Source organism: Perognathus longimembris, chromosome 19, assembly GCF_023159225.1.
Source record: "Perognathus longimembris pacificus isolate PPM17 chromosome 19, ASM2315922v1, whole genome shotgun sequence".
NCBI lineage: Eukaryota > Metazoa > Chordata > Mammalia > Rodentia > Heteromyidae > Perognathus > Perognathus longimembris.
In genome coordinates, this window is record NC_063179.1 from 32950402 (window position 1) to 32965274 (window position 14873).

At 36.7% G+C, this 14873-nt stretch overlaps 1 protein-coding gene across 4 annotated transcripts in view; it reads right to left on the minus strand.

Annotated features, from left to right (window-relative positions):
• Nucleotides 1–14873, minus strand: part of Slc38a9 (solute carrier family 38 member 9) — a 59264-nt gene that overhangs the window by 33733 nt on the left and 10658 nt on the right. For 2 of the 4 annotated variants that reach the window (XM_048368088.1, XM_048368089.1), the window contains exons 3-7: nucleotides 5843–5975; nucleotides 4852–4973; nucleotides 4675–4738; nucleotides 4037–4130; nucleotides 1768–1938 (exon numbers count right to left, since the gene is read on the minus strand). In XM_048368088.1, the coding sequence (XP_048224045.1) occupies nucleotides 1768–1938; nucleotides 4037–4130; nucleotides 4675–4738; nucleotides 4852–4973; nucleotides 5843–5975 (584 nt within the window). Of the gene's footprint in view, nucleotides 1–1767; nucleotides 1939–4036; nucleotides 4131–4674; nucleotides 4739–4851; nucleotides 4974–5842; nucleotides 6099–8202; nucleotides 8287–14873 lie in introns of all 4 variants that reach the window. The other 2 variants (XM_048368090.1, XM_048368091.1) reach the window with 2 other exon arrangements.

Consider the following 14873-nt stretch of genomic DNA (forward strand, 5'->3'; position numbering starts at 1 on the left):
CCTAGGGGAGAAAAAAATCTTTTTACATATAAATCATAGATGCACGTACAGTTCATGAAAAAGCTTTATGGTGTATCTATGATATTAAAATTCCATAAGAGGTGAGATTAGAATAAACATCTAGAAAGGCCCTTAAGGGAGCAATAATGAAAAAAAAGGTTGAGAAATACTAATATATATGATTCTAGACTGGTACAATGCTGACAACTGTTGAAGCTGGGTGAGGGGAATATGATGTTTTCTTGTATTATTCTGCTTATTTTATATATGTTTGAAAGTACTTGTAGTAAAAAGTAAATGTGCCAAATGTTAAATTCAAACATTTACAAGAAAGGCACTAAGAAAAGTCTTTTTTAAAAGATACTCAAGACTTTGTCAAGGGGCTGGGAATATGGCCTAGTGGCAAGAGTGCTTGCCTTATATACATGAAGCCCTAGGTTCGACTCCTCAGCACCACATATGTAGAAAAGGCCAGGAGTGGTACTGTGCTAGCCTTGAGGGGGGGGAAAAAAAAAAAAAGAAGCCAGGGACATTGTTCATGCCTTGAGTCCAAGCCTCAGAATTGGCACCCAAAAAAAAAAACTTTGTCAAGAAAAATTCAGAAGAAATTAAAAAAATATCTAAATAGAGAACTATGTGATACCATGTCCAAATGCAATTCTTACTAAATCCTAAACACCTATAAACCAAATGCAATTCTTACTAAATCCTAAACTCATTATCTTAATCACACTGATTATAGTATATTGACTGCAAAAAATCAATGCTATGTCAAGCAAATTCTAACTATTGTTTTAGAACTTGACAAGTTGATTATGTGTGTGCAGAGTTATGCACAATAATGGGGGAAAAACAAATTTGAAAGTACAATTAAAAAACAGAATAAAGCTGGGCAGCAGTGGCTCATGCCTATAATCCTTGCTACTCAGGAGGATGAGACCTGAGGATCATGGTTTCAAGCCAGACTAGGTAGGAAACTGTGAGATTTTTATCTCCAATTAACCACCAAGAAGCTAGAAGTGGAGCTATGGCTAAAGTGGTAGAGTTGCCAACCTTGGGCAAAATCTCTGAGTTCAAGCTACAGGACTGGCACATAAGCACACACACACAAACCTGAATAGAATCACCCTCTACAAAGTAAAATAAGCTACGCACTAGGAGACAGTTACAACTCAATAATAGATTAATGATTACTATATAGCCTTTAAGAGTTTCTATTAACAAGAAAATAACCAATAGTACAATAGAAAATGGGTGAATAAGCCAATGGTTAATATAATTTAAGAAAGATATTTAGTGCACTCTTATGAGCAGAAATACAAACTAAAACTTTATTTTGGGTAATGAATGTAACTCACCAGTAGAGCACTTGCCTAGTATGTGTCTGGCCTTGTGTTTGATCCCCAGCACCACAAATAGCAAAAAGCAAACAACTTCCTTGAATGTCAATTGTCTGATAACATGTGCAAAAAGGATGTGGAACAAAGGAAAATTGTATAAACTATGGGTACAAGTGATTGGAATGAGCACAATAAGGAAATTGGCCATTTCCTTTTGGACACCACACCAAGTTCATTGCTTCATGTTTAAATGATTATACACGTCAATAACCAGAGAATACAAGCTAAATTAAGTATATTTTCAAGAATGATATACTTAATTTATTTCTTACTTTATGTACATTAAGTACATTTAAGATTGGAACTTAAACTGGACAGTAGCAATTGTATCCAAGAATGTGGTTAAGTATACAATATTGATACTTACTAAAAATAAACTTTCCAGTATTAAAAAGGAAATTAGACATAAGCACCCAATAAACTATCATTGCTCCAATGAGAGATACCAAGGAGAAAAGGAGACTGGACCACTGTCCAAAGTGACCAAAATAATGTCTGCAGACATCTGGATATTCCCAAGTAGTGGTATCCAATGAACCTAAGTAAAAATAAGAGTAAGCAAGAAAATGATATTGGTCATATGTTTCATATTCATAACTTGTTTTTTCCTAATTAACAAAAAAATTTAGCAAAAACATTCTGGGTACTTTACCTCCAGATATTAGAAAATATTATGAAATAAAAGCAATTCGAATATAAAACAAACAAAAAAGAAATGAATTCATGTAAATGAGCTGAGAAACTTTATAGCAAAATAACCTTTCATAATTAGTAAAAGTAAGTGATACAGGAAGGATAGACAAACCTACAAGTATGGACAGAAAACACTAATAGATGACCCACACAGAAAGCAATATGAATGGAAGTTCTCTCAAATTGTAATTTTTTTCTTTTCTTTGGTAGGTTGTGGGGCTTGAACTCAGGGTCTGGACATTGTCTCTGAGCCTCTTTGTGCTCAAGGCTAGTGCTCTACCACTTGAGCCACAGTGGCACTTCCAGTTTTTGAGTAGTTAACTGGAAAAAGAGTCTCAATGGGACTTTTCTTCCCAGGCTGGCTTGGAACTATAATCCTCAGATCTCAGCCACCTGAGTAGCTAGGATTACAGGCATGAGCCAAATAATAATTTATGAACTCAAATCACAATTTAAGTCACATGTCAATTTAAATTCCAGACAACTGAACAATGAATTAAAACATTTACAGAACATTTAGAACACAATGTAGAAATTGCATGTGGAAGGTTATCCTTTTGTATTAACTGAAGAAACTATAATGGAAATAGGTAGATACAAAGACACTCTTCTAAGATCATTCAAATATTGAATTAGAAAAAAATTTAAAGGAAATTACAGATAAAGAACTAATACTGTCATATAAGAGCTCAGCAGAACCATGTGTACCCTAAGGGATTTGTGGGTAAGGGTTCAGGAATATAAATAAGTACTATACTTAATGAAAAAATGTACCACTTTTAAAGTACCAAAACAAAACAAAGATGGAAACACATAAAATAACATCAAGCTTCAAGATTTCAGTATCATTTATTAATAGCTAATAAATATAATAAATTTTACAATTAGTCTCTTTTTCAATTAGGTGCTGAGCATTGCACACTTTAAGTATGTGCTCTATCACTGAGTCTTAGTCCACAATTTTTTTTCTTTGAAAATATTAAAGAAATTAATTCAAAAGGAAGCATGAAGCACATATAAAATATTTTAGGGGAGTATTAGGACAGCGAAACCCAAGGAATTACCTAAACATACAAGAGTAGAACAATAAACAAACAAAATAGAGTTACCATGTATACCTACTTAGTCATTACAAGATAAAAACAACACACCAGGGTGCTGGGAATATGGCCTAGTGGTTCAATTCCTCAGCACCACATATATAGAAAAGGCTAGAAGTGGCACTGTGGCTTAAGTGGCAGAGTGCTAACCTTCAGCAAAAAGAAGCCAGGAACAGTGCTCAAGCCCTGAGTCTAAGCCCAAGGACTGGCAAACAACAACAACAACAACAACAAAAACATGTCAGGCACTGTGTATAAACCCAGCTACTTGGGAGGAAGAGAGATCAAGAGGATTATAGTTTGAGGCCAGCCCCCATCTCAACAAAGGAGGTGGGCATGATGATAAATATATATATATATACATATATACACACATATGTATATGTAATACACCACACACACACACATATATAGAGAGAGAGAAAGAGAGTCAGTCCCATTTATGTGGGGGTCAAGGTAAGAGGATTAAGGTATAAGGATGGCTCCAGGAAAAAAATGTGAAACCCTATCTGAAAACTATTAAAAAGCAAAAAGGGGCTTGAAGATGTAGCTCAAGGCTGTATCTCTCTCTCTCTCTCTCTCTCTCTCTCTCTCTCTCTCTCTCTCTCTCTCTCTCTCTCTCTCTCACACACACACACACACACACACACACACACACACACACAGAGAACAAGGCATGGTAGCCCAATCCTGGTAATTCCAGCACTTGGAAAGCAGAGGCAGGAGGATAAAGAGTTTTTATTCTTATAAGGAAACTAGTACCAAAACAAATGTATTCTGCAAAAACTCCCAGCATTTCTGAATTTATGTTAACGATCTATTTTCACTGTGTCAGATTCTTACATATCATAGTCCGTGATTTTACCACTCTGTAGCAGCAATAAAGTGTTAAAAGGCCCATCAACACGATGACACCCATTCCAGTAGTAAATCCAGCCTGTTTAAAAATATAGGACATATTTCATCATGTAAGAATAAATTCATATACCATGTTGTTACCCTAAATAATCATGATAAAAATCTAACAATAACCTAACTATAATTATTATTTTATTTTCTTTATAGGATAGTCTATAAATTTATAATAAAACTTACAATATAAAGAAAAATAATTCAAAGTGGTTGTTACTAGTATTATTTTCTGGACACCTGGTCTCACCATTCAGCACTGGCAGACCTGAAACTCACTATGTAGCCATGGGGCCTTAAACTCACAACCTTCTCGTATCAGCTTCCTAAATGCGTAGATTATAGGTATAGAAACAGTTTCAGATAAAAATGAGCTGAAGCTGGGAACTGGTAGCCTACACCTCTAATTCTGGTTACTCAGTAAGCTGAGATTTGGAGGATCAAAGTTGAAAAGCCAGCCAAGGAAGAAAAGTTAGGGGAGACTCCATTTCAAAGTAACTAGCAAAAAACTGGGCTGCAGTCGTGGCTTATGAGCTGAGCAAGTAAAATAGTTTTCTGAAAAATTATATTACCTGTTTTATGCCCCAAGGAATACTTAATATAGATGTTCCCATCATGGTATTCCAAATCATAAAACTGAAAACAGAGTAACATAAGTAAGAATAGAGAATTAGTTTCTTCAAGAATTTTAGTTAAGACAAAACTTGATCAGTAATTTTTATTCACAAAGCACTTAAGTCATTACTCACATGGTGACTAAACTATTGTTTTTCCCATGTCCTTCAGAGTAACTTTGGAGTTTATAAGCAGAACCTAATGGACTATATACATAGCATTCCCCTGGAGCTGGAACTACATGATCTGGAGCAACCTGGAAAAATAAACAGAAATGTCAGAATCAATAAATACTGGTTCCTTTCTTCCCTTTTATTAATAATGATTTCAAAAGTATTTTTCCTCTTCTGGAATATTCCTTTTTTTAAGATTTAAAATTTCTGAATAGCTTTTATGTGATAATTTTCATAAGCAACTAAATTACTTATATACATATATTTTAATAATAATACACATTTTCGATGATCTGTGATCCACATACAATGATTTATAACTTATGGCTCAAACTGGCCTTCAATCTGACTTAACTGCCTTTCTCTAAGGATGTTTTTCATGTTCTTAATGGTTGGAAGACACAACAAAGAACAACTTTGACAGAATTTGGCCTGCAAAGCCTAAATCTATAGTATCTGGTCATATGACTACTGTTTTTGATCTATAAAAGGGATATTACCAAATAGGAAAATATTTCATACATGTTTCAGTTTAGTTCAGTGTTTTACTTCTCTAGAACATTTCTGAAAACATTTTTCCTTTCTATCTTCAAATGTAAAAACTGAACATACTGAATTAGAATCTTAATATGTTTTTAGTCAAAGACATAAGTTACCACTTCAAAAGTACTTTATCTTCCACAAGGCTCTTGTGATAGTAAATAGATAAGCAGAATCCAATCCAAACATCTCCAAGCTATTGTCAGCAAGGTGATACTTTCAAATATCTTAGATCAGTCCAGAGAAGACTGAACTAGCCCGAGAGAACATGTACTAATTACTATCTTTGTGCATGATGCTGTCCTTGGAATACAGCCAGAAAAAGTTCAACCAGTGGGAGTTCCCTTGCTTTAGGTTGTTCACTGTTCATTTCAACTCAACTTTAGACATTTAGCAATGCTCTGCTTCTTACCAGTGCCTTGTCTGCAGGAGTTGTGAGCCGGCTGTAGTAATGAATCCTTTTGTTCATGGCAGAGGCATGGTCACTAACCCTCTGAATGACATCATTCACATTGACGATGTTTGTGGGCTCTATATAGAAAGGCCTAAAGAAGGGAATATATACTTGACAAAAAACACTCAGGCAAAACTTCTGGAAGTCAGCCATTGAAGAAAATGACTTCTTGTCCTCCATGAAAAACTAGATGTACAAAGGCATTCACTTCTCACTTTTGGTGGGAAAAGAAATGTTAAAAAGTAGCATTATTCTATTCAGAAAATACAGATTATATCACATAAAGCTTTTACTTTAAACATACTTTTTTAATCTTAAAAAATTTCATGAAAGAGGAGATAAGAGCTTAAATCATTTATTAAAAAGAAATAAAGTTAAGAAACAATTTAGAAGCTATCAGTTTCCAACATGAAGCTCAGACAGAAACAGCTTTGACTAATATTTCAAAAGACTTTTGGAACAAAATCAGAGAAATTACAGATAAAAATGTTCTTCTGCGGAAGAGTCTCTTTCCTAATAGGCCAAAGTTACTCTCTATTATAAACAAAATTCCTATTCCTCAGTTCATGTACTAATGACCAGTGATCCCAACCATTTTCTCATGACATTTAGCCAAAATAGTATCAAATGGAATATTGGGACATTATAGATATTTTGCTTTCTTCTACTTTTGAGGAGTTTGGTAATGTGCTCTATTGTACTGTTATTTATATGCATGCTTCCTTCCATGTTTCCCTGTGAACTGAAGAATCTGGTCTCCAATCATTACATTCAGTCACTAATGTTTTTAGCTACTTTTTGAAAGTCTCTCATTTGACTTCTAACCTTCCACTAATAATGTCCTAAAGGCAAAGCCCAAGCAGAGCTACATGAGACCAATACTTTCCTCTGCTATGTCTCAGATCTCTTGAAGCCATAACTAATACTATTTCATAAATAGTACATAATTTGCCATTGTACATCATACAAAAAATCAAAATGGAAAAAAAGAGATTTTTTTTATTTCATGTAACTCCTTTACATTTAGTGATTCTAAAAGAAACTTAACAACTTTTGAAGGCATTGTTAATCTATCCTTGTGGGAGGCACTTGGAGGAAAAAATGATTAAAATTTTAATTTCCGGGGCTGGGGATATAGCCTAGTGGCAAGAGTGCCTGCCTCGGATACACGAGGCCCTAGGTTCGATTCCCCAGCACCACATATGCAGAAAACGGCCAGAAGCGGCGCTGTGGCTCAAGTGGCAGAGTGCTAGCCTTGAGCGGGAAGAAGCCAGGGACAGTGCTCAGGCCCTGAGTCCAAGGCCCAGGACTGGCCAAAAAAAAAAAATTTTAATTTCCATTTTTCTAATTGTGATATTTGAGGAATGGTAGGATGATGAGTTTAATCTTCTCTTTCTAATTAGCATACAACATCTGACTGTTTTATTTGCCACAGTAGCATCTAAATATAAAGGAAAAAATTAAAGATAAGCAAAAATGATGAGAATAATCTAGTTCAAATCAATGAATATATAAATAGTTCTTAATAAAGTAAATATAAATGGAGAGGAAAACACCATGATATATCACAAATACCAATCTTACTACTCTTTTTGTTGTTGGTGGTGGTCCTGGGGCTTGAACTCTGGACCTAGGCACTGTCCCTGAGCTCTTCAGCTCAAGGCTAGCACTCTACCACTTTAGCCACAGTGCCAATTCCAGTTTTCTGGTGGTTAACTGGAGCTAAGAGTTTCATGGACTTTCCTGCTCCAGATGGCTTTGAACCATGATCCCCAGATCTCAGCCTCCTGAGCAGCTAGGATTACAGGCATGAGCCACCTGTGCCAGGTTCCAAGCTTATTATTCTTAAGTGTATTCAGTGGTATCAATAAACTTCAAGGGAAATATTATGAAAATAAATAGTTCGGTGGCCAAATGAACAATTCCTACTTATACATTTGGTAGCCTAATGTAACTCTCAATCTTCCTCCAAAATATAATATTTTATATAATTTAGATCTCTACTATAACACTCATGATACTAAGAAATAATATAAAAATTGATATTTAAGAGAGGGTTCAATTCTACTTGGCATCAAAATCTATAGCATATTCTCTTCTTGACAAATAGTACTCAAGAATGCAGCATAAAACAAAGATTGGAGCTTATGGGTTACTAAAAGAGACAAGTACAATATTGGTAGAAAGAGACTGTCTACTTATATCTTTTGCTAAAAACCCAATGGCACCACTAAGTTGGTTTGAAGGTCTGATGAAAAGCAGTTCAGGAAGTGCTAAATTTCGTGGCTCCTGGCCTCTAACAGAAGCGTTAACTGTACCAGTTGGTTGGCTTGGGTACTCTGAGAGCAGAATGACTCTGAAAGATTTTCTTTTCCAACTGTTTTCATCGAGATGCTGAGTGCCTGTTCAAACAAATATTTTGGAATCTTTTCAAAACAGATTCTCTTTAAAAACATACAACTCAGCATATTTCGCTGGGTTATTAGAAACATATGCTTAAAGCTTCATTTGAGAGTGAAAATATATTTCTAAAGTGAACTTAAGTTAGATCCTAAAATCTTTTTTTAAAATTAAGCAATACTATATAGAAAATGGTGTTCAGAATAAAAAGACGAGCTTTTAACAGTTTCACATTCACTTTTCATCATCAATGTTATTTCCCATTTGATATGAAGTTCAGCTGTGCCACACTGAAAATAAAGAAGTTATATTTGTCTTTCCTTGTAAATATTTATAGTCATGCCACAAGGCAAATGTTTTAATATTAAGAAAAATTTGCAAAATATTTAAAAATATGAGTCAAACCTCATGTGTTCATTCAATACACTTATAAACAGAGAAACATTATTTCAACTAACACCTTTTCTGAGTTCCACTCCTTAAATTCCTTAAAAATTTTTGGCCTTTAAATCTGTCTCCACCCTTCTCCTACTGACCAGCTATGCTTCTCTGAAGTTTAACAATTCCACAAATGCTTAAAAAGATTAATACCTTGAGTTAAAACTTCTTAGTTATTCACACCCCAGAAAAGTTGAGTTATTCCAACACCTGACAGGTTTGGGTAATTTGTTAAAAAGCAAAAAAGAGGCAGGAGCCAATGGCTCACACCTGTAATCTTAGCTACTCAGGAGGCTGGATTTGAAGCCAGCCCCAGCAGAAAAGTCTATGAGACTTATCTCCAACCAACTACTTAGAATAAGCTGGAAGTGGTGCTATGGCTCAAGTGGTTAAGTGCCAGCCTTGAGCAAAAGCTCTCAGGGACAGTACCCAGACCCTGAGTTCAAGCTCCACTATTGGCAAGAAAGAAAGAAAGAAAGAAAGAAAGAAAGAAAGAAAGAAAGAAAGAAAGAAAGAAAGAAAGAAAGAAAGAAAGAAAGAAAGAAAGAGAAGTCAAGTATTCAAATAAATAAATAAATAGATAGATAGATAGATAGATAGATAGATAGATAGATAGATAGATAGAAAAGGAAAAGAAGTCAAGTATTCCAAAAAATACCATGCAACTAAACATTAAAATAATGAACAAGTTGTACTTGCTTCTACCAGCTTGGCAAAACATTTTATGTCTGACAGACAGCTTTTTCAATAAAGAGGACAGGAAAAAAAATTTAAGCCTCTGCACATAGACATTCCTTATTGCTACTAGAAAAATATTGGTAATCTCTGACTTGTTGACATTTTTATCATTTCTTCTGATACCCATACAACATCCTATTTCACAAAAAGGCTTGCTCTACACTCTGTCTTTAATGGAGTTTGTTGCCATAGGCTAAACCTATACAGGGTTTTCTCTATCTTGGCTAGTTAACTGGTATTTGTTCTCAAAGTTATTATTTAAGTATTACCTAAGAACCAACCAAGTACCAAGCATTAAGTGACACAATGAACATGAATAAGACACAGAACTTTAAGGATCTTCTAGTAACCTGCTGGAGAAAACAGATAAATAATCAATTATGATCCAGAGAGAAAATGAGAAAGGAAGAGAGGGGTAGTACTCACATGGAAAAAAAAAGGAGCAACAAAGTAGAGAGGGTTGTGTGATGGTGGAGCCACATGGAAAAAGGAGCTAAACCTTATCTAGCAGATCTTCGAAGAACTTACACTGGAGCTGAATCTTAACAGACATAAAAGGAAGCTGGGTATTGGTGGCTCATGCCTATAATCTTACTCAGGAGGTTAAGACCGGAGGATCAGGGTTTGGAGTAAGCCCAGGCAGAAAAGCCCATTAGATTCCATCTCAAATTAACTAGAAAAATGCTGGACTGGAGATACGGTTCAAATAGTAGAGGTCCAGTTGTGAGCATGGAAGTTGAGTGTGTAAGACACTGAGCTCAAACCCTAGAACTGCCAAAAAAAAAAAAAAAAGTATAAAAGACAGCCAGGCATGGGAAGAGGAAAAAGATGGTGTTTCAAAAAATGGAATAGGTTGCATAGCATATACAGAGACCTGGGTTCTATTCCTAGTGCATGCATCATGGATGTGTGTGTGATATGAGTGTGCAAAACACACACATCCTATAAATTGAAGTGACAAGAGATACACTTATCTATGTATCCTACGTATCTCTGAAGCAATATATGAAGATTTCACATGCCAACAAAGAACTTAACTCATTTCTCAACTCATTTCTGCCATTTTATAGATATGGATTCAAATTTTTCTAAGTTTAAAAACTTTCAGGGCTGGGGATATGGCCTAGTGGCAAGAGTGCTTGCCTCGTATACATGAGGCCCTGGGTTCAATTCCCCAGCACCATATATACAGAAAATGGCCAGAAGCGGCGCTGTGGCTCAAGTGGCAGAGTGCTAGCCTTGAGCAAAAAGAAGCCAGGGACAGTACTCATGCCCTGGAGTCCAAGCCCCAGGACTGGCCAAAAAAAAAAAAACAACTTTCAAATGAAAACTTTAAACGGGGACTGGGGATATAGCCTAGTGGCAAGAGTGCTTGCCTCGTATACATGAAGACCTGGGTTCAATTCCCCAGCACCACATATACCGAAAACGGCCAGAAGTGGCGCTGTGGCTCAAGTGGCAGAGTGCTAGCCTTGAGCAAAAAGAAGCCAGGGACAGTGCTCAGGCACTGAGTCCAAGGCCCAGGACTGGCAAAAACAAAAAACAAAACAAACAAACGAAAACTTTAAACGGTCTTTGGACCTGTTATTAATATAACAAAGAAATAAGTACAAAAGTAAATGACATTAGCAATAGCCTAGAATCTATAATGCAGACATTAATATTAGTATTTAAACTAAAATGTGTTTAGATGTGTTTAAAGTGTTTAGAAATGAGTGAATTAAGAACTGAGGATCTAGCTCAGTAGTAGAGGATTTGCCTAGAACATGCCCTTGGGTTCCATCTCCAGAACTTAACAGATAGGTCTCAAAAGAAGAGTTAGAAATAGCCAATAAATACATGAAGAAATATCCATCATTATTAACCATAAAGGAAATGTAATTCAAAACTACACAGATATCACCCAGTTCAAATAGCTACCATCAAGAAAACAAGCAGGGGGGCTGGGAATATGGCCTAGTGGCAAGAGAGCTCACCTCGTATACATGAAGCCCTGGGTTCGATTCTCCAGCACCACATATCTAGAAAACGGCCAGAAATGGCGCTGTGGCTCAAGTGGCAGAGTGCTAGCCTTGAGCAAAAAGAAGCCAGGGACAGTGCTCAGTCCCTGAGTCCAAGCTCCAGGACTGGCCAAAAAAAAAAATAAAAGAAGAAAATAAGCAGGGCTGGGAATATGGCCTAGTGGCAAGAGTGCTTGCCTCCTACACATGAAGCTCTTGGTTCGATTCCCCAGCACCACATATATGGAAAACGGCCAGAAGGGGCGCTGTGGCTCAGGTGGCAGAGTGCTAGCCTTGAGCGGGAAGAAGCCAGGGATGGTGCTCAGGCCCTGAGTCCAAGGCCCAGGACTGGCCAAAAAAAAAAAAAAAGAAAGAAAACAAGCAACAACAAATGCTGGTGAGGATGTGGGGGAAAGGTGATTCTATTGTTGACGTTACATTCAAAGTTCTAGGTGAATTTCCTTTGGCGTATGGTACGTGGTTACTGTATATGATTTTGGTACACTGGGTATTGTATATATGCCTACCTGATCTAGGGAAGGGAAAGAAAAATGAGGGTGTAAGATATCACAAGAAATGTACTCACTGCCTTATTAGGTAACTGTACCCCTTTTGCACAACACCTTGTCAACAAAATTTAATTAATAAAAAAAAATGACAGAAGTTGAAAACCAGTGCCTTACACCTGTAATCCTAGCTATTCACGAGGCTGAGATCTGAGGACCACAGTTCAAAGCCAGGCCACAAAAAGTACAAGAGATTCTTACCTCCAATTAGCTATCAGCAACAGGAAGTGGTACTATGGTTCAAAGTTGTAGAGCACTAGCTCAAGGACAGCACCTAAGCCCTGACTTCAAGCCCTATGGCCACTACCACGAACAACAAAAAAAACCGTAACATTTTCACTGAAAAGGTTTTAAAAGCAAGATGACAGCATACCCTGTTTATGTAAAGGGCATGAGGAATGCTATTTTAAATATCCACCTCTATCCTAGTGGCTTATCAGAGCACTTGATATTTACCAATTAGAAAAATCTTGAACCTGTAGGTTTAAGATTTTATATTTTCAGGACTCTCCATGTTAAAAGGCAAATATCCATGGAAAAGTAAGAGGCTAGGTCTTTGAGACATCAGATTATTTTCCCTTTCAATACCAAGCTTACAGAAGAACCACAAAAGAACAGAACAACAAGGAATAGAAGAAAAATGTAGTATATGAAGTATTCATCAAGGGTTCAGCCTGAGTGAACTCCTGCCTTAGGCAACACTGGGAATACAGAAAAAGCCACTGAAGTCTTAGGCCTGAGGCAAAGTAGAAGAGGAAACAGTAAGAGAAAAAGGAAAGGGAAAGCTTAGAAAACAAAAGCACCATTTCACAATTTGTTTGAAGGCTGGGTGGAATGGCTAACTCCCTCAGGGCATAGTCCCAGAGCAGCAGCACAATCCTGAATACCAAATCTTTCTTTGGTTATCAGAAAAATACCAGCTCTATCTTTGGTTACCAGAAAGTCTGCGGAAAGTAGAAATACATATTCCTAAACTGGTAACTGCCAAGGGAATACACTGCATGGGAGATGTTGAAACCTTGGTGTCCTTTCTATCTCAATCCACATTCCTCATTCCACCCCCAAATAAGTGAAAAACTGATGAGTGAGGGAGGCATGCTGAATAAAAATGTGGACTATGTAGTTTGAAAAAGGCCCCAAATGATCCAAGTGACTATGACATATGCCCTTTCCCTATAAGGACAAGCTCCTTCGTCTAAGTTTAAACCTCAAATAAATACATAAGGAGCTGGTGGCTCACATCTGTAACCATTGCAACTTAGGAGGCTAAGATTCGAGAATAGGCAATTCAAAGGAGGCCTAAGCAGGAAAGTCTGTGGGACCAAATCTCCAATTAACCAGCAAAAAGTGGAAAGTGGAGCTGTGATGCCAGCTTGCAGCAAAAATGTTAAGGGACAGAACACAGACACGGAGTTCTCTCCCTGGCTTTGATACAAGAAAAAATAGTTGAAATGTTAAGTAGAACTATTATATTCTCTCAGTCAAAAGCAGTTACTAAAATTCTTAAGTTTGAACCAATGTAAGATTTTGACTGCCATCTAGTGGAAAACATAGAAAACCACACAAGCTAACCTAATTTAGAAGCACTGAATGTTTTTCTATACTGAAATAAGATTGCAAAGGATTTTAGGTAGCATAAGCATGAATGCTATTAACAGAGCATTTAGCAATAACTATTTATTATTTAACTACTACTTAGCAATAGTATTGGTTGCAACGTATATTAAAAAACTCTTCAAATCCATCATTTTACAAATGCATAAGGCTAAATTGACCTTAAAAATACATTTTTAAGAAACACCAAAATTTCAACACCTGCAACAAACTAAAACTAGATCCTTATATATCATCCTGCACCAAAATCAATTCAAAATGGATCAAAGACCTGGAAATAAAAACAGATACCCTGAAAACACTACAAGAAGGAGTAAGAGAAACACTTGGGCTCCTTGGCACAGGATGAAACTTCCTTACTAAAGGCCCAGAAATGCTACAAATCAAAGAAAGGATGGACAAATGGGACTGCATCAAACTGCAGAGCTTCTGCACGGCAAAGGACATAGCTCCCAAGATAAACAGAAAGCCCACAGATTGGGAAAAGATCTTTACCGTCCATACAACGGACAAAGGCCTCATATCTAAAATATATGCAGAACTAAAAAAATTACATTCCTCCAAAACAAAACCTCAAAGAACCAACAGCCCCCTCCACAAGTGGGCTAAAGACTTCTCTGATGAGGAAATGAGAATGGCCAAGAGACATATGAAAAAGTGCTCTACATCACTGGCCATAAAAGAAACGCAAATCAAAACAACATTGAGATTCTACCTCACCCCAGTAAGAATGTCCTATATCAAGAAAACTAATAATAACAAATGTTGGAGGGGATGTGGCCAAAAGGGAACCCTACTTCATTGTTGGTGGGAATGTAAACTGGTTCAGCCACTCTGGAAAGCAGTATGGAGATTCCTCAGAAGGCTAAACATAGAGCTCCCCTATGATCCAGCAACTCCACTTTTGGGCATCTACCCAAAAGACCACAAACAAGAACACACTAAAGCCACCAGCACAACAATGTTCATCGCAGCACAATTTGTCATAGCTAAAATGTGGAACCAACCTAGATGCCCCTCAGTAGATGAATGGATCAGGAAAATGTGGCACATATACACAATGGAATTTTATGCCTCTATCAGAAAGAATGACACTGCCCCATTTGTAAGGAAATGGAAGGACTTGGAAAAAAATTATACTCAGTGAAGTGAGTCAGACCCAAAAAAACATGTACTGTATGGTTTCCCTCATAGGGAATAATTAGCACAGGTTTAGGCTAGTCACAGCAGAGG